General features: G+C 43.7%; 1 protein-coding gene across 1 annotated transcript in view; it reads right to left on the bottom strand.

Annotated features, from left to right (window-relative positions):
* Nucleotides 1–9292, bottom strand: part of gas7b (growth arrest-specific 7b) — a 62468-nt gene extending 53176 nt beyond the window's left edge. Inside the window, exon 1 of the mRNA XM_080872472.1 lies at nt 8848–9292. Within this exon, the coding sequence (XP_080728598.1) occupies nt 8848–9027 (180 nt within the window). The 5' untranslated portion in view covers nt 9028–9292. The remainder of the gene's footprint in view (nt 1–8847) is intronic.
* Nucleotides 9293–20534: the final 11242 nt, after the last annotated feature.

Here is a 20534-nt window from a genome sequence, read left to right as displayed (position 1 = left end):
TTGTCGGGCATAAACCGGTCCGTGGCGCAAAAAAGGTTGGGGACCGCTGCACTAGAGCACAGGTGTCAAACTCCAGGCCTCAAGGGCCAATGTCCTGCAGGTTTTAGATGTGTCCTTGATCCAACACAGCTGATTCAAATGGCTAAATGACCTCCTCAACATGTCTTGAAGTTCTCCAGAGGCCTGGTAATAAACTAATCATTTGATTCATGTGTGTTGACTCAGGGTGAGATCTAAAACCTGCAGGACACCAGCCCTCAAGGCCCGGAGTTTGACACCCCTGCACTAGAAAGTAGGAGTGAAAGAAGGAGCTGACTATCATTGCATCAACACATTTTCCAACTCTCAGCTGTGACCATAAACTTTGGATGCAAAATAATAAGCTTTAGGTAACAGAAACATTGCCTCTGAGTCTCGGCACTGACCTGAAGGGTAGACATCATGTTTATTATTACACTGTTGAACAGAGGGAAAAACATCCCCTTGCAGCACCTTTTAGAAACTAACAAGCTGACAACCACCTCCACATCTTCTAGTGATTACAATCTCATAGTAAGGAAGGAAGTTAGATTTATGTTATTATTTTAGCAGTATAATCTCATCACACAGAAACTAGACAGTTGTAGCTTACAAAAAGGGACTCCACCCTTTAGGTTTAGTACAGTTAACTAAGTTTCTAGAGGTATGGTTATACCTATTAGCAACATTTGCCTGGAGATGGAGCTGTACAGCAGCAACAGATTTTAAAGATCCCAGGAGTTCCCATGGGAGTCCACCTTCTTTCCTGACATGACCATATGATTTACATGCCTAAACAAGTCTATAATCCCAGCAACAAAAACACTCGATACATAAACTATTACCAACACCATCCATCTTCCATGTAGCTCAGACAATGCGTGCTTGCAAATACTCTTCACAGCACAACCCTCAGCCGAGCTCAGTCCAAAGAAGCTTTACACACATGAGTGAGAGTCAGATTTAAACAACAGTTTAATATGTTCATTCATTTTGAGTTTTCCCAGCACACAGATTTACGCACTATTACGGAGTAATGTGTCAACACATTTTGGCTGAATTAGGCCTAAGTGAAAGTAACTATGATTGCACTTTAACTAAGCTAATGTGTCTCATGCTACAATTTAAAATAGCTGCACGTGAGTTCAGCAGAACGATAGAAATGAAAGCATTCTACCTTGCTAGGTCTGTTCCAATGCACCGAGTTATTATTTCTGCAAGGAGATATATAAAAACAACACAGCTCATCTTCAGTGTCAAAACAAACAACAGATTGTGATTGATAAGGTGTGATTGTGAAGGTGGGTGCTTCACAGTTATCCAGCTGATATTTCCACACAAACTGCTTTCCGTGACAACAAGTGACTACGTATATTTCAGAATGACATCAGCGCAGGAGCGGTGGTGTTACTTTTCCAGCACGCAGGGGAAACACCTGGCTGTGCGCTGAAGACTCGCCAGCAGTCGTCTGACCCCCGGCATTCCACACCACGGATTATGCCAGCCTAAATCACCGTCCTAAAACCTCTACTAGAAGCCCCCTAAATAGCTCTCAGCGCTCCGGTTTCACAATAAACACAGCTGACTCTCTGCTGGGACAAGCATTAAGTAGACAAAGTGGTTCTCCACCATTTTCAGCTTGTTCCAAATTGCTTACAGTAGTTCCCCTGGCTACATGAAGACTTAATAATAAAGCATTTAAGCTGGAGGAAAAACAATATATACTGATATTAAAATATAGGAAAATTAGAATTACATCATTTTCCATGGAAGAAAACTCGCACTTAACCATAAGTTACTGGGAAACCTACACTAAAAATATTTTATCTATATGAAGGAATTGAGGGGGTGGGGAGTCTCCCTCCAGATGGCCCCAGGCAGCCCCCAGCTGCAAGGCTTTGGTTACATGTTAAGTGCCCTTGTTGATAGTGTAACACTTCATGGGGAGCCCTGATTTGTTATGGAAATGTCATATATAGCCCCAGAGTAACGAGAGCATATAAGTACCCTCTGCCCAGTTGTTGAGGGCTATAACCCACTGTGTCAACAATTCAGTGAATTATTAAACCCATTTTAGAAGGGTCACCTCAGCATGGCCTGGATTCTGTCTGTTTATGCTGAAGCTAGGACTGCAACTACAAATTATTCTATTATCAGTTAACCTGCCATCTTATTTGCATAAACAAATTCAACCGGTGTGTGAATTGGCAAAAAAAAAGCCTGTCAGTTCATCATGACCCAATTATTAAGTAAATTCATATGTGAATATGGTGTCAGGAGAGAATGTAGCAGGTGAGAATGAATGCTAGCCTATAGGATGACTTTGGAAATTAAGAAGAGGAAGCAAGTGAAAGCAGAGGTGAGGATTAAAAGGTGGAAGTTGAAGACTGTTGCGCAGAGTTCAGGAGACAGACTCTGGATGCCAGGGAAGAGAAAGGACAGACGGAATAGTGAGGAACACCGCCAAGGTGGTTTTTGGTGTATCCTTTGGAGAGAGGAACGTGGACAAAGTGACACAAGGGGAAGTACAGGAAAGCATTCAAAAGAAGAGGTTAACAAAGTAGGAAAGTCAGAGAGATGAAGAAGTAGACAGGAGTGCTGGGAGGCTAGGCGTACTGCAAAGGCAGAAAAGGCTTTTACTGAAGTGTGTGTGAGGCCGGACCGAATGGAAGGGGAAAAGAACTTGCACTGACTGGCTAGGCAGGGAGATCAAGCTGGAAAGGATGTGCAGCGGGTTGGGGTGATTAAGAATAGAGATGGAAATGTGCTAACGAATGAAAGGAACTTCTAAAAAGACGGAAGGATGGTATTCATTTGCTGACAAAAGTCCTCACATCTAAACTCTATGCAGTGATGTCATTCACGAACCATGCACGAACTCCTAATAGAAAAAAGTCAATCACTTCTTTAACGACCTGCTCTTTCATTTCCTCTTTAATAGTTGGACATTAAGGAGCCAAACACTGATGTAATGTGTCATACCACTGTTTTTAGTCACAGCGTCTTTGGGAACAGCAATTTTATAATTTCTTATCAAATAAAAACTTGATTTTGCAAGATAACTGTGGGAGGATGTCATCTTAAAAAAACATGACAGCGTGACTTTGTTTCTCATATTTGGCCAAATAATTGCAGGTAACTATGTGGGAAACACTTTTAGGAGCAGTTGGACACATTTGAACTCATTTTAATTCAATTTTATATGTATTTTATATGTAATACAGCCATTACATTAAAAAGGTAACAGGTACCTCCAACCCTTTGCCAAGTGGCTCCTTTATAGCGGTTAAGTCCTGATTTTATTATTATGACATCACCTGGCAGCTATAGTATTGTGCAAAAGTCTTGAGTCACACACCAGTGATTTATATTTTGCTTCCAAGCAGCCAGACTTTCTTGTAATTTTTTATAGTGATCTTGAACAATCGTTCCCCAGGCTTTCTCAAGATCTCCTCTTTGCACACTGGCTATTGCCTGACCATTTTTTCTGTTGTCTTTGTTAAGCCACTTACACTGACCTATGAATATGTCAAGCATAGAAACACCGAGGTCAATGAATGAACCACATAACATAACCAATTTAAAATGGTCTCTTTAAACACTTTGTTACTCGCTGCCTGTTGCAATGACATGATTTGTTCCCATTTCTTTGGTTGAATCTACAAAAGCCTCCAAAACTAATACAGTCTGATGGCCATAAACCAGTATTTTTGCACCAACAAGGTGATTTCTCCTTTCCTACAAAACCCTGGTCACCATGATGTGCGTTGTATCCCATCTTCACAAAACAGATGTTAGGGAAATCTGCTTTTGTTTTATATGTCAATAGGGCCATATATCAGAATATTGGCTTTTTGAAGTATTTGTATCATTCTTAAAAATCCTGTATCAGTTGGGTTCTAATTGTTATCAACATTCCTGAAGAGCAAAGCTTGTAAGCTTACTTATAACATGTATCATTTTCTTACTGCTTGTCTCTGACTCAGTCGGACTATGTTATAGTTATGTCGCAACATCCTTGCAATAACGTTGGGGAGTACAATGTTACAATAACTAATGATATGTTCACAAGAAGTCTAGAAAAGGTCCATGCTGTAGTAACCATTGTAATTAAATTTCAAATTAGACCGTAAGTTGTACGGTGACAAAGAATAGATGAAAATAAATCCTGAAAACACAGCGTAAGATAAACACAAGCAAATATTAAATGTGTTTTACTGCTAAGAGTTCAGCTTTTGGTCTTTAACAGGCAGTTGTTTTGAATATTAGCCCAACTTTAAAGCAGCAACAAGTGTTGGTCTGTTAAAAACAGCAGAACTACAATGTGAATGATTCATTATGCTCAGAAGAATGACGCTGTTTGTAGAACAAAGCGACAATGCTGAAGATGACAACAGAGCCAGGTCACAGCTGCATTGTTAAATGTGCCAGCTATACAAAGGGATTAATGCATGTCCTGTATTTATGATCACTTATGATTCTGAAGGTTAGGGAGCGGAGTTACTCTGCGCCAGAGAACAGATTTTTTTTTGACAGAGGTTTGAATACGTAAACTAAATGAGGAAAATACAGAAGTGGCTTTTTTTTCACTATTAGTCATTTCATTGTGCAATCTTACAGCCTTCAAAACATGTCTGATCAACCTACAGCCCAGATGACACACTGACTGTGAAATCTCAAGTTTCAATATGTGTACTTTAGCTTACATGAAGTGGGAGGTCAACCTTCATTCCAGATTATAATGCTATAATCCTGGTAGTAGAGTCTGTGTTGACAGAGGTATACTTTAACCTAATATTGCATTAAGCTCATTAGGACAGGATTAACATTACAGGGGTGGAAAGAGGTGGTGGGGGATTAAATCTTTTCTTTAATCACTGATATCTTAACTGCTTTTCTGCCCTGAATTTTAAACTCTGAGGAAATATGGGAAACAATTTAAATCTTATCTGAGAGTAATTACCTTTTTAACATTTCTTTCATACAAGATAAACCCAGCAATGATGTCTGTGCATGCATGGGTGCATTGCAAACTGTTACTTCCAATAACTAATTGGGCAACTTTTAATGACACCAGTTTCACAACATGCAAACGGCACCGGCTGAGTTAATGAGGCGTAGCTGTAAATTCAGAGCTGAAAAATGAAGCAAATGTAGGAGTAAAAAAAAAACAAAAAAACAAAACTGCAGTTAATCTAATGGCCATCTAAACATCTAAAAGAAAGCCAATGATCACAGACTCCTATGTTAAAATGACAATCTTTACAACATTGAAAGGAATGTTTAGTGCAAAACCTATCTTGGTTTATATGTTTACGATCACCTTAAGTGTATATGGCAGTTTAAAAAAAAAAAAAGAAAAAAAAAAAAAGAATATATATATATATATATATCCATCCATCCATTCGCTTATCCTTTTCAGGGTCGCGGGGGGCGCTGGGGCCTATCCCAGCTGTCATAGGGCGAAAGGCGGGGTACACCCTGGACAGGTCGCCAGTCTGTCGCATATTATATATATATATATGCATATATATATATAATATGCATATATATATATAATATGCATATATATATATAATATGCATATATATATATATATATATATATATATATATATATATATATATATATATATATATATATATATATATATATATATATATATATATATATATATATATATATATATATAATATGCATATATATATATAATATGCACATATATATATATATATATATATATATATATATATATATATATATATATATATATATATATATATATATATATATATATATCCCTTTTGAATTTTAAAGTTAAAATGTATTTTATAGGGTTGTGGCCACTTCGACTTCTGTTTTTACCTCACTCTTGGAACTGGTACTTTTGCTAACTTTTAGGTTAATCCCACTATAACTATCCCCCTGCAATCATAGTTGGACAAGTAAATTAATTTGGGGAGTACCTGCACTTTTTGTTGATGCTGGAAAAAATGCCATTGATGCTAGTTTTAGTTCATATTGTCAACTAACTGTTAGTTCACTCAAAGTTAACTGTTTCTACCCATTTTCTGCTAATCACAGGGGGCTAGAGCTCATCCTAGCTGATATACGGAAAGAGGGAGAGTACACTCTGGACAGGCTGCCAATCTGTTGCAGAACTAAGATATATTACATACAACTATTCATATTCTCATTCATATTCACACCTATGGTCGGCTTTAGAATCACTACTTAACATAACCCAGTGTACGTCACTGGCCTGTTGGGGAAAACAGACTGACTCATGCTGTTAGAGAACAGGGGGAAAAACACCTTACCAGCTCAATACTGAACCAGCAAAGCTAACTGATGAGTGACTTTCCTCACTTTACTCCTGTGTCATTTCTCTGATGTGTAAGGTTATTTTTAGAAGATTCCACTCCGGTGCAGACAGGAACTGTGGGTAAGCGGTTACTTCTGGCGGTTGTACCCACAACATTGAATATATCAAACATGATCTGCAGACCGCAGAGTTCTGTGGGTTCACAATAAACTGGGGAGAAATTTTATTTGTGTGATGAGTCACACCTTGTTTCAGATAAGCAAGCTATTGTTTCCAAATGCACCCGTGTTTAAGGGGTGAGCTCTTTCCTCACATTGCATCAGAGATTTACAAAAAGTGCCAGTGCACCCAGCAGGGGAAGACTGGCCGGTTCTACAAAATTATATATTCTGCCATCTTTTTAGTATTCTTACCATGAGGACTGCACCTAATCAGAGTTTTTAAGACCATTTCAAAGGTGATTTCTGGCCTATAACGTATCGTAGTGCATTCAGTCTAGCTCTGATGCAACTATATTTCATCCTTCATCCACAGAATAACAGCAACAATGAAGATTATACCAGTAAGAAACAAGCAAATGTTTGTTTATTGTGCGACTGACATGTAGAATTTGCACTATGCTTAAAAGGACTGCTGTGTTATCATGATGAAACAAAAGGTTTGAAGCCAGACAAAGATGACTACAAAGTCATGCAAAATAATCCTAAAAATACAAGACACAATAACTACAGGATGGGACAAAATCAGCAAAAAGACACAAAGAGACACAAAACAACCAAAAAACAAAAAAAGGGATAAAATAAGTCCAGAGAAACAATGATCAGAAAAACCAGAAAAATATTACTTCAAAGACAACAAAAAACACCTAAAGATACAAAAACACATAAAATCAAAATGAGATGAAATGTCGTCAATGTCAAAGACACAAAAAGGAATCACACATCCTTGTGGAATGCAGCCTTCTACTACACACCTGTGAAGTCTTGTAATTACATCTCAAACAAAGCTGACACAATCTGCCCGTGGACCGGCAGACAGTCAGACAAACAGACACCTGCCAGAGCACACAAAACTATGTTTGTGGTACTTCTTTCCAGGACCACATTTTTCCTAGATGACACACATGTATGTACACACATGCACATGCCGCGGTGAATCATTTCGAGTTATTTCAGTATTCAAACTTCTTACAGTAATCTGGGCTCTGGTGCTGATCAGTCTGCGAGGGAGCTTTAGCTACCTCTGTCCATGCATCAGTCAAAGCAGCAATGTCCCTACATTTAGGTCTTACCAGTGCACATGTGGATATTTTAGATTTAAAAACAAACTACCCATCATGCACTGACTATGATGAGGGAAACTGTCCATAGAGATCTTTTTAAAAAGCTATTTTTGCTGCTCCCTTGCTATGAGGGGTCAACACAGCGGCTAGCGACACATGTTTGATTGACCAGTTTTACATCGGATCCCCTCCCTGACACGACCCCAAAGGGGGTTTGTGTTAGCAGTGTAACATGGGAGTGTATGGGGCTGTAGTTCTGACTTCTGCCTGGCCTTTACTCATTATAAAAGGCAACTTTTCACACCTTTCAGTGTCATGATTCATTAAAGTTATTTGGAGCCATATCATACTGAAACTCATGATTAAAACACTAACATGTGAACATCACCCTTCTGCCATTTCATTTCCAACATGTTGCACCTTTAGAGCTCACTGTGGTTTGCTTGATGAAACTCTTCAACCTGCACCACCCGACTGCCCCACCCATCAGCTCTGTCCCTAAACTGGTCTGGGACCAGATAAGAGATGCTGTGCTTGAACGGTCTTTTGTTTTACCCCTGCAAATGGCCCTTTTTTCATCAGCACCATTCAGCTGTCACTAATCAAGTTTCTGCATATGCTATCTAGATAAGATAAAAATGCCATCGCTGAGAATGCTGGGCTTAGTGCCCAACAGGATTGTAACCAACTCTCAGAACACAGGGTGGTGTCAAAAACCGACTACTCCTCTCAGAGCCATACATGCCGATGTTAAGGTATGAGATCTAGTGAGACTTGTAGCAGCAGTGTGGCTAAACCCACAGAGGGGATAGATAGGGCGAGGACTGAAAGGTTTTGACCATGAAGAGCAGTCAGGCGCACAGAGAGGAGACCTGAGCGCTTCATTGGAATGCGTATGGAATGAGGAAGTGCGCAGCCGCTCAGCCAGGCGGAGAGGTGACTGCTGGGAAGGTCTGAGTTAATCTGATAAGCACAGCACGGGAAAACTATTTGTTAGAGCATCATTCAATGCTGTCTTTATCTTCAAGTTTGCATCTGTTGTTCAAACCAAGCTGTTACTGTGTGTGTGTGTGTGTCAAGAGTCACACAGGCATTAAAAATACACTTTTCTGCTTGTTTTCATCAAAATTAAAGCCAAATAAGTTCAATTTACTCAAGCACATTTTCAACTAATGCAGTCCAATGCAGTAAAAAGTCAAAACAATCGATTCTGCAGCCTTACCTCCAGGACCTGGACGTAACTGGAGGGGAACCATCCCCTGGCTCCATCCTTCTCTCCCTCCCACCAGCCTCCAGGCAGAGCCTGGACCACCTTAATAATCTCCCCTGCCTCGAAGCTCAGTCCCTGCTGGTGCTGCTCCCCGCTGAAGGGGTACAAACTTTTGCAGTGCGATCCCGACATGACCACTGCTCACTCAAGAAGCCACACGACGATGATGATGATGATGATGATCTCCACCACCCTCAGAGGAAAGAGCAAACTTTTTAATGGAACTGGAGTTTGGTTTTTAGGGCTGTAGAGAGGCGGAGTGAAACTGTGGAGAACTTGGAGAACAGGTTGTTTTCCTCCCACTGTTGGTACCGCCGCTACCGCTGCTGCTGTCAGGACGCCCCTCAGCGCTCTGCTCCGCCAGTGTGCCTGCCAGCCTGCATGCTGTCTCAGAAACTCGTTACAAGGCTGTCAAGTAGGAAGAACGAGGCAGAGGAAAGCGGAAGTTGGCTAAGTTTCCCTTTAAAATAAAAGCACAAACCTCACCACGGGTTTTTTTTTTTTCTGTAATTGAGCAACGTGTGTTATACATATATTAGTTATATGCCATGCAGGTAAATAAACACACGAATGAGACAAACCGAGAAAATAAGGGACACTGCACAAGAAAACAACATTCAGTTTTTGGGTTTTTTGAAACGATGAAATTAAGAGTTTGTTCATCATTAATTTAGTTCAAAGCATTAAAAGTGAAACAATTATTTTTTTTATGTTTGGACGGATTTATTCTCATTGTTAAACGTCTTGATGTATGCTCAATCATCCAGGTGAGTAAATCTTGACTGTTTATAAGACTGGGGAGACCTGCAGTCAGCTGAGACTGAAGAAGTCACTTGGATGAGCGACGAAACGTTTCTTCCACTGAAGACGGTATGTCCAGATGAACAGAATAAACTTTTGGGGACTCATTGTGAAACAAGCCTCCCCACCTACCTTTAAGCCAGCTGGGTGGGGGGTTTTGTGCTCACACCCATAGTCCGTCCCTAGAGATGACTAGATTCGGGACATCCCCTTTCTATAATATCACAAAGACAAAAAATGACTGAAACAAAGCAATCTGAAACCTGAGCTTTTGACTCACATGAGTAGCTGACGTCATTCTGTGCATGTTTTCAGATGTTTTGTTGGGTATCTGTTTTCGCCACAGAAACCTGGTGTATGTGCACGTGGGCACTTTTATGTTTTACTTTGACAAGCTTAACCGGAAAGCTTTTATCATAGCGTACTTGACAGAAGAAAGGGCTGTATCTCCACTTTTACTCAATTTCATTAAAATGAGGAAGATGAGTCATAGTTTTTCTACTGCTTTAACTTTTTGGGTTAGTTTTTGTGAATTTATTTATTTCTACATAAATAAATAAACAATGCGACTGTTTATCTTTTCATCAATCTGTGTTATCTACCTTTCAGTGAGTTTATTAGGTTTGCACTGAGGAGTTTTGCAATTCTGTTGCTGCATTTGGGAAGTTGGTTGGCACCACAATAATCATTGCGATCAGTAGAATACTACTGGAGGTGAAAGCATGTCTAGTAAAACAGCGGAGGCTAGTTGTCTAGTTACCTAAACTGTTTATTTTCACTTGAAGTGAAGCAGCTGTACTAGGAACCAATGCTGCCCTCAATATGAACATGATCACATGAGCTTAGACTTCCTTCCTTTACCCTATTCCACTGTGTCATGGCATATCATTGATTATTCAGGCAACACAATCAGATCAGCATGAGGCACAGTAAGCAGAGACCATATTTCACAAAAAAAGAAAGCTGATCACTCACAAATCAGAAGACAAAAAATGAGATATTAAACAACACAAGTACATGTTAACTCAAGGCTGTGTGACATAATGTAATTAGAGGATTAGTACAGCAGTTTATTACTATCCTCGTATGGCCACACTTTCACTACACTGCTGTTCAAAATACAAAAATAAGCTAAACAATAAATAACTAAACAAAAAAAAATCAATAAAGAGTTACTTTGAATAAAGCTCTTCGGTTGCTTCTTCTCTTTCATCCTTTTCAAACTGTAGATGACAAGCTAACAGATTTCAATGATTTAAATTAGTGGCGTGTTCTTTTAAAGTAAACAATCATCGAAGAGTCTTGAGCAATAATGCAGCCACAAATAAAAGGCTCTCTGCTACAGACTACTGGTTATCAAGCAGAAGTGCGAGTTTGTGGAGCACAACATGAAACTTTAATTGCTTCACAAAAATGCTGCAAAAACAACTGTTTAAATTAAGCCCACAATCATTTCATGTGACAACAAGACTTGACACTGTTGTTGGGTTTTTGGGGGGGGTTTTCTTGTTTTGTTTTTGTTTATTTTTGGAACTGGTCCCATTTAGACTTTTATTTGGTTTCATGTCAAGTTCCAGAATCATGCGATCTGCTGCATATTCCACACACATACACAAATACACACACATCAAGACACGCAAGATCACATACTCTTTCTTACTGCAGCTCTGATATAACCTGAAAGTACACGTCCTTCACTCAGACTGCTGTAACTTTGTCTTTGTATCAGGTGTGTAAAGTCTTTGTCATTAACCTCTCTTTAAACATTTTTTCTCATCAGAAAACACACCTGTTATTATTTGGAGAGTGCTTATTTGGGAGAATTTAGACAACAGATGGAGCTGATGGAGTGCTGCGTACCCAGAGTCAATAAACCAAGATCTTTTGAGCATGATTTTTTTTAATGCGTTTGGAATAACACTGTCAGTCTCTCTTGAAGTGAAGGAGGATATCTAACCTACAACTAGCCCCTGTGAGCAATTTATAGCTGTTCTGTAATGCATCAGTACATTAACAATTCATTAAAGCAGTAGCGGTAGCTTAGAGAGAAGACATATACAAAGGATTTAATGTTGATAGAATGGCACCATCTCACCTAACCTTATTGTGCATTCGCATAGTGCTTGACAGATATTTGAGAATTGCAGAAATGTAAAGTCTTCCTTCTGAGACGGTGTACTGCCTGTTGCACAGGCCTGGACCTCTGCACAGCAACTCTGTCTCACTCAGATGGAGACTCAGAAGAGCTCCAGGAGGAATTTCAAGAAGAGAAATGTCTCACAAAGCTGTTCAGAAGAGAGGTAACGATCTAATGTGGTGTTTCATGAGTAAAGAATTTAATGTAGAATTGGTTTGGTTGCAGTCTGGGTTATTGCCTATTGATATGGCTCCACAGACTGAATATAAAAGACTAGCTCTGAACAATGAAGCCCATGTGGGACTTAACACTGGATTGCTTTTAACGGTTTATAAAAGAAGTCCAGTTGGTCTATGGGACAACGTCCAAATGCTCCTTTGATTTGTGACCTCGATAAACACTTTTATAGTGGGCTTATAGTCTCAGTCGCTAATCTCAATAAATATATCATGTGGTTGGCACATACATGCAGTGGTTTAGGTAAACTTTTAAAGCAAGCTGATCTCTAACCAGAAAACAATGGCTGATGTCACCATGACCGTGTTTTTAATGCACAAGCTTTGTTTGAAAAAAAGCCTCAGGCAGTTTCCACTTTTTGTCCTAAAAGAGGAAAACGCTCTCTGCCTTGAATCTCTACATGAGAGCTGGAGAGTGTGGAGTTGGCCTGACTCGTAGATACAAAGCAGCTACATTAATAGAAAATACACAAGGTTGAAATGAACCAGTAATTATCCTTAACACAGTCCTTCACACTTCTCCTCTACCTGCTACATAAAGGTCGCTGTGGAGGGTCTTCAAATGTGTCCCTCAGTCCTCCAACCTAAAGCAGAGCAGGTAATGTGTTAGTCCCTGTAGGACAATTACTCCTCTCCATTTCACCCATTGGGCAGCCACCAGTGCAGCGCCTGGGGAGCAGTGTGTAGGGATGGTACCTTGCTCAGGAGTACCACAGGATAGGCTCTCAGTGGATTCGAACCCCCAACCTTCCAATCAGGGGGAAACCACTCTACCTACTGAGCTATCCCTGCCCTAAGGTTTGATGGACCTTCCTCACACACCTGTCCAACAAGCTGCTCAGCTCTTTTACAAGCTCTCACACAAGCAAGCGTTCCAAACGGATGCTTTTCATCAAGTTGCAGCTGACCACCACAGCTTGGTGGTAAATACTGTTCTTGAGTTCCTCTTTCTGGATGACTCACTTGTGGAAGTCACACCCTCACATCCTCAGGCCACAAAGAAGAGCTCCAGTTTGACTGTGGTTCTAAAAAGCAGGGCCTAAAAAGCTGCTGCTCACATCTGTAAACTGCTGGCTGACGCAGCAATTGCTTGCTTCTCCCTGGTTGCATCTTTCACATGGGCTTACTTCAACCGGGGCTGCACATTGGTGGCCTGGAACATGGTGAAAGACATTTACAAAAAATTTCTTAACCACTCAAAATCCTTCCACCTCATGGACTTTGATGAAAACCTCACAACGGCTAGAGATGGCATCATCTCTGCACTCCATGACATGGAAAACAGAGCAAAGCAGGCTGAATCCAGCTGGACTCTCAATCAGCTTCCTACTCAGAGTGAAGTTATGTTAATTCCAGCTGTCTGAAAATGACATGTATTAGCATTTTTTCTTTTCCTAATGTTAATTTCAATTATATATTTAACTTTCTCAGATGGCAGAGTCATGCTCTGTGGAGACTGAAGAGTGGAATGGTTATATATATATATATATATATATATATATATATATATATATATATATATATATATATATATATATATATAAAAAAACACCCAGCACGCCCCTGCGGGCGGTTTATCCTTCAAGCTCGGGTCCTCTACCAGAGGCCTGGGAGCTTGAGGGTCCTGCGCAGTATCTTAGCTGTTCCCAGGACTGCGCTCTTCTGGACAGAGATCTCCGATGTTGTTCCCGGGATCTGCTGGAGCCACTCGCCTAGCTTGGGAGTCACCGCACCTAGTGCTCCGATTACCACGGGGACCACCGTTACCTTCACCCTCCACATCCTCTCGAGCTCTTCTCTGAGCCCTTGGTATTTCTCCAGCTTCTCGTGTTCCTTCTTCCTGATATTGCTGTCATTCGGAACCGCTACATCGATCACTACGGCCGTCTTCTTCTGTTTGTCTACCACCACTATGTCCGGTTGGTTAGCCACCACCATTTTGTCCGTCTGTATCTGGAAGTCCCACAGGATCTTAGCTCGGTCATTCTTCACCACCCTTGGGGGCATCTCCCATTTTGACCTCGGGACTTCCAGGTTATACTCGGCACAGATGTTCCTGTACACTATGCCGGCCACTTGGTTATGGCGTTCCATGTATGCCTTGCCTGCCAGCATCTTGCACCCTGCTGTTATGTGCTGGATTGTCTCTGGGGCATCTTTACACAGCCTGCACCTGGGGGTCTTGCCTGGTGTGATAGACCCCAGCCTCTATGGATCTTGTGCTCAGAGCTTGTTCTTGTGCTGCCATGATTAGTGCCTCTGTGCTGTCTTTCAGTCCAGCTTTGTCCAGCCACTGGTAGGATTTCTGGATATCAGCCACCTCCTCTATCTGCCGGTGGTACATACCGTGCAGGGGCCTGTCCTTCCATGATGGTTCCTCGTCTCCCTCCTCTTTCTTGGGTTTCTGCTGCCTGAGGTATTCACTGAGCACTCGGTCAGTTGGGGCCATCTTCCCAATGTATTCTTGGATGTTCGTTGTCTCATCCTGGACTGTGGTGCTGACACTCAGCAGTCCCCGGCCCCCTTCCTTCCGCTTAGCGTACAGCCTCAGGGTGCTGGACTTGGGGTGAAACCCTCCATGCATGGTAAGGAGCTTTCTTGTCTTTATGTCAGTGGCTTCTATCTCCTCCTTTGGCCAGCCTATTACCCCAGCAGGGTACCTGATCACGGGCAGGGTGTACGTGTTGATGGCCCGGATCTTGTTCTTACCATTCAGCTGACTCCTCAGGACTTGCCTGACCCTCTGCAGGTACTTGGTGGTTGCAGCTTTTCTAGCGGTCTCTTCATGGTTCCCATTCGCCTGCGGGATCCCCAAGTACTTGTAACTGTCCTCTATGTCTGCAATATATATATATATATATATATATATATATATATATATATATATATATATATATATATATATATATATATATATATATATATATATATATATATATATATATATATATATATATATATATATATATATGCCATATGCCATAGCAGCTGGATAGCGTAGTGGTTAGACTACACGCCTTTGGAACAGAGGATCGCAAGTTCGATTCCTGCCTGGGGCGTCTGTATCCAGTAAGGGTCCTAAGGCTAGACCCCCTATGCTAAGCAAGCCTACCGCAGACATGAGCGAGACAGATAAATATGAAGGCATGCCGGCTCGGACGTCGCCCGGATCAACAAGGTCCGCGTCAGGTGTTGAGGAACCAGGGCACCCTGACGAAAAGTGGGCTACTGGAACAAGAAGGCATCGGTGGGCAAGAGACGAAAACAGGGCGTTGTTGGAATGCTACTATGCAAGTAACCCCGGCGGAAGGGGCTACATGAATAGGATGAGGGACCTATGGATTCTTCGATACCCAACATCCACAATGACGGCGAAACAACTAGTAGCTCAGTGTTCCAACATTCGAAAGAAGGGACTGCTCTCACAGCTAGAGATTGACGAGGTACAACACAAATGCTACGGCAAGGAGGAGTCAGGACGCCAGGTCAGGGGGGAGATATCATCACCCCCACCCGAGATTGGGTACATAGCCCCAAGTGTGATAGGAGAAGGATCGTTGAGTGCGAGAGGAACTGACCTGAAAAATAGGATAATGGCCAAGCTTGAAACCTGGATCCCACGTAGCCGGTTACCAAGATTACGTGAAGTTCCCTCAGAAGGTCTGCTAGATGATGTTAATGCAGCACTACGGGCAATACCTACAACCACGATTACCGACACTAACAAGCTGATCTACAATACGGCAATAGTGATCAGTGAGATGCTTGGCTACAAGTTGAACAGCGACAAGGGGCAGTACCCTCCATGGAGAAGGAGGCTAGAGGGCAAGATCAAAGTAGCACGGAGGGAGGTTAGCCAACTAACGGAGTTGCAGAAAGGTGCGACAAATAAGGTGCCTAAGAAATACAGCAAGCTGTCCATACCTGAGGCCTTGGAAACTGCCAAGCAAAGACTCACAGCCTTGGCCAGCCGCTTGAGGAGGTACACCAGAGAGATAGAAGGCAGGAGAATAAACCAGCTGTTCTCCACAGAACCAGCAAAGGTGTACTCTCAGTGGCAAGGGAACAATAATAAGAGAACAGCACCACCAAGGCTGGAGACGGAGCAATACTGGAAGAGCATATGGGAGAAGGATGCAACCCATAACGGCAATGCTCAGTGGCTAGAGGATCTGAGGGCTGACCACAGCGACCTCCCTGAACAGGGTCCAGTAACCATCACAGTGGCAGATATCCAAGAAAGGGTCTCCAGTATGAAGAGTTGGACAGCACCAGGGCCCGACATGGTTCACGCCTACTGGCTGAAGAAGCTGACTGCACTCCACGAGCGTCTGGCAGCACAAATGAACCAGCTGCTAGTTAACGAGAGACACCCGGAATGGCTAACTGAAGGCCGGACGGTCCTGATCCCCAAGGACCCCAAGAAGGGACCGGTCCCCTCCAACTACCGACCAATAACCTGCCTCAGTACTACATGGAAGCTCCTGTCAGGCATCATATCGGCTAAGATGAACAGGCACATGGGTCAATACATGAGCGGGACACAGAAAGGAATTGGCAAGAATACCAGAGGCGCAAAACACCAGCTACTGGTAGACAGAACAATCAGCCGAGACAGCAAGACCAGACTGACCAACCTGTGCACTGCCTGGATTGATTACAAGAAGGCCTATGACTCAATGCCCCACAGCTGGATACTGGAATGCCTAGAATTGTACAAGATCAATGGGACCCTAAGAGCCTTCATCAGGAACTCAATGGGGATGTGGCGTACAACACTAGAGGCCAACTCCAAGCCCATAGCACAAGTCACCATCAAGTGCGGGATCTACCAAGGAGATGCTCTGTCCCCACTGCTGTTCTGCATAGGCCTGAACCCCCTCAGTGAGATCATTAACAAGACTGGCTACGGATACCGACTACGGAACGGAGCAGTTGTCAGCCACCTCCTGTACATGGATGACATCAAGCTGTATGCCAAGAGTGAACGAGACATCGATTCACTGATCCACACTACCAGGCTATACAGCAATGACATTGGAATGTCGTTCGGACTGGAGAAGTGTAGTCGGATGGTAACAAAGAGAGGGAAGGTAGTCAGAACTGAGGGGATTGAACTACCAGAAGGCAACATTGCAGACATAGAGGACAGTTACAAGTACTTGGGGATCCCACAGGCGAATGGGAACCATGAAGAGGCCGCCAGAAAAGCTGCAACCACCAAGTACCTGCAGAGGGTCAGGCAAGTCCTGAGGAGTCAGCTGAATGGTAAGAACAAGATCCGGGCCATCAACACGTACGCCCTGCCCGTGATCAGGTACCCTGCTGGGGTAATAGGCTGGCCAAAGGAGGAGATAGAAGCCACTGACATAAAGACAAGAAAGCTCCTTACCATGCATGGAGGGTTTCACCCCAAATCCAGCACCCTGAGGCTGTACGCTAAGCGGAAGGAAGGGGGCCGGGGACTGGTGAGTGTCAGCACCACAGTCCAGGATGAGACAACGAACATCCAAGAATACATTAGGAAGATGGCCCCAACTGACCGAGTGCTCAGTGAATACCTCAGGCAGCAGAAACCCAAGAAAGAGGAGGGAGACGAGGAACCATCATGGAAGGACAGGCCCCTGCACGGTATGTACCACCGGCAGATAGAGGAGGTGGCTGATATCCAGAAATCCTACCAGTGGCTGGACAAAGCTGGACTGAAAGACAGCACAGAGGCACTAATCATGGCAGCACAAGAACAAGCTCTGAGCACAAGATCCATAGAGGCTGGGGTCTATCACACCAGGCAAGACCCCAGGTGCAGGCTGTGTAAAGATGCCCCAGAGACAATCCAGCACATAACAGCAGGGTGCAAGATGCTAGCAGGCAAGGCATACATGGAACGCCATAACCAAGTGGCCGGCATAGTGTACAGGAACATCTGTGCCGAGTATAACCTGGAAGTCCCGAGGTCAAAATGGGAGATGCCCCCAAGGGTGGTGGAGAATGACCGAGCTAAGATCCTGTGGGACTTCCAGATACAGACGGACAAAATGGTGGTGGCTAACCAACCGGACATAGTGGTGGTAGACAAACAGAAGAAGATGGCCGTAGTGATCGATGTAGCGGTTCCGAATGACAGCAATATCAGGAAGAAGGAACACGAGAAGCTGGAGAAATACCAAGGGCTCAGAGAAGAGCTCGAGAGGATGTGGAGGGTGAAGGTAACGGTGGTCCCCGTGGTAATCGGAGCACTAGGTGCGGTGACTCCCAAGCTAGGCGAGTGGCTCCAGCAGATCCCAGGAACAACATCGGAGATCTCTGTCCAGAAGAGTGCAGTCCTGGGAACAGCTAAGATACTGCGCAGGACCCTCAAGCTCCCAGGCCTCTGGTAGAGGACCCGAGCTTGAAGGATAAACCGCCCGCAGGGGCGTGCTGGGTGTTTTTTTTTTTTTTTTATATATATATATATATATATATATCAGCTGGATAGCGTAGTGGTTGAACTACACGCCTTTGGAACAGAGGATCGCAAGTTCGATTCCTGCCTGGGGCGTCTGTATCCAGTAAGGGTCCTAAGGCTAGACCCCCTATGCTAAGCAAGCCTACCGCAGACATGAGCGAGACAGATAAATATAAAGGCATGCCGGCTCGGACGTTGCCCGGATCAACAAGGTCCGCGTCAGGTGTTGAGGAACCAGGGCACCCTGACGAAAAGTGGGCTACTGGAACAAGAAGGCATCGATGGGCAAGGGACGAAAACAGGGCGTTGTTGGAATGCTACTACGCAAGTAACCCCGGCGGAAGGGGCTACATGAATAGGATGAGGGACCTATGGATTCTTCGATACCCAACATCCACAATGACAGTGAAACAACTAGTAGCTCAGTGTTCCAACATTCGAAAGAAGGGACTGCTCTCACAGCTAGAGATTGACGAGGTACAACACAAATGCTACGGCAAGGAGGAGTCAGGACGCCAGGTCAGGGGGGAGATATCATCACCCCCACCCGAGATTGGGTACATAGCCCCAAGTGCGATAGGAGAAGGATCGTTGAGTGCGAGAGGAGCTGACCTGAAAAATAGGATCATGGCCAAGCTTGAAACCTGGATCCCCCGTAGCCGGTTACCAAGATTACGTGAAGTACCCTCAGAAGGTCTGCTAGATGATGTTAATGCAGCACTACGGGCAATACCTACAACCACGATTACCGACACTAACAAGCTGATCTACAATACGGCATCAGTGAGATGCTTGGCTACAAGTTGAACAGCCACAAGGGGCAGTACCCTCCATGGAGAAGGAGGCTAGAGGGCAAGATCAAAGTAGCACGGAGGGAGGTTAGCCAACTAACAGAGTTGCAGAAAGGTGCGACAAATAAGGTGCCTAAGAAATACAGCAAGCTGTCCATACCTGAGGCCTTGGAAACAAGCAAAGACTCACAGCCTTGGCCAGCCGCTTGAGGAGGTACACCAGAGAGATAGAAGGCAGGAGAATAAACCAGCTGTTCTCCACAGAACCAGCAAAGGTGTACTCTCAGTGGCAAGGGAACAATAAGAGAACAGCACCACCAAGGCTGGAGACGGAGCAATACTGGAAGAGCATATGGGAGAAGGATGCAACCCATAACGGCAATGCTCAGTGGCTAGTGGATCTGAGGGCAGACCACAGCGACCTCCCTGAACAGGGTCCAGTAACCATCACAGTGGCAGATATCCAAGAAAGGGTCTCCAGTATGAAGAGTTGGACAGCACCAGGGCCCGACATGGTTCACGCCTACTGGCTGAAGAAGCTGACTGCACTCCACGAGCGTCTGGCAGCACAAGTGAACCAGCTGCTAGTTAACGAGAGACACCCGGAATGGCTAACCGAAGGTCGGACGGTCCTGATCCCCAAGGACCCCAAGAAGGGAGCGGTCCCCTCCAACTACCGACCAATAACCTGCCTCAGTACTACATGGAAGCTCCTGTCAGGCATCATATCGGCTAAGATGAACAGGCACATGGGTCAATACATGAGCGGGACACAGAAAGGAATTGGCAAGAATACCAGAGGTGCAAAACACCAGCTACTGGTAGACAGAACAATCAGCCGAGACTGCAAGACCAGACTGACCAACCTGTGCACTGCCTGGATTGATTACAAGAAGGCCTATGACTCAATGCCCCACAGCTGGATACTGGAATGCCTAGAATTGTACAAGATCAATGGGACCCTAAGAGCCTTCATCAGGAACTCAATGGGGATGTGGCGTACAACACTAGAGGCCAACTCCAAGCCCATAGCACAAGTTACCATCAAGTGCGGGATCTACCAAGGAGATGCTCTGTCCCCACTGCTGTTCTGCATAGGCCTGAACCCCCTCAGTGAGATCATTAACAAGACTGGCTACGGATACCGACTACGGAACGGAGCAGTTGTCAGCCACCTCCTGTACATGGATGACATCAAGCTGTATGCCAAGAGTGAACGAGACATC

This window comes from Rhamphochromis sp. 'chilingali' (genome assembly GCF_963969265.1).
Source record: "Rhamphochromis sp. 'chilingali' genome assembly, chromosome: 22".
Lineage (NCBI taxonomy): Eukaryota > Metazoa > Chordata > Actinopteri > Cichliformes > Cichlidae > Rhamphochromis > Rhamphochromis sp. 'chilingali'.
Note: the sequence above shows the minus strand (reverse complement) of the source record. Positions and strands in the feature narration are given on the sequence as shown.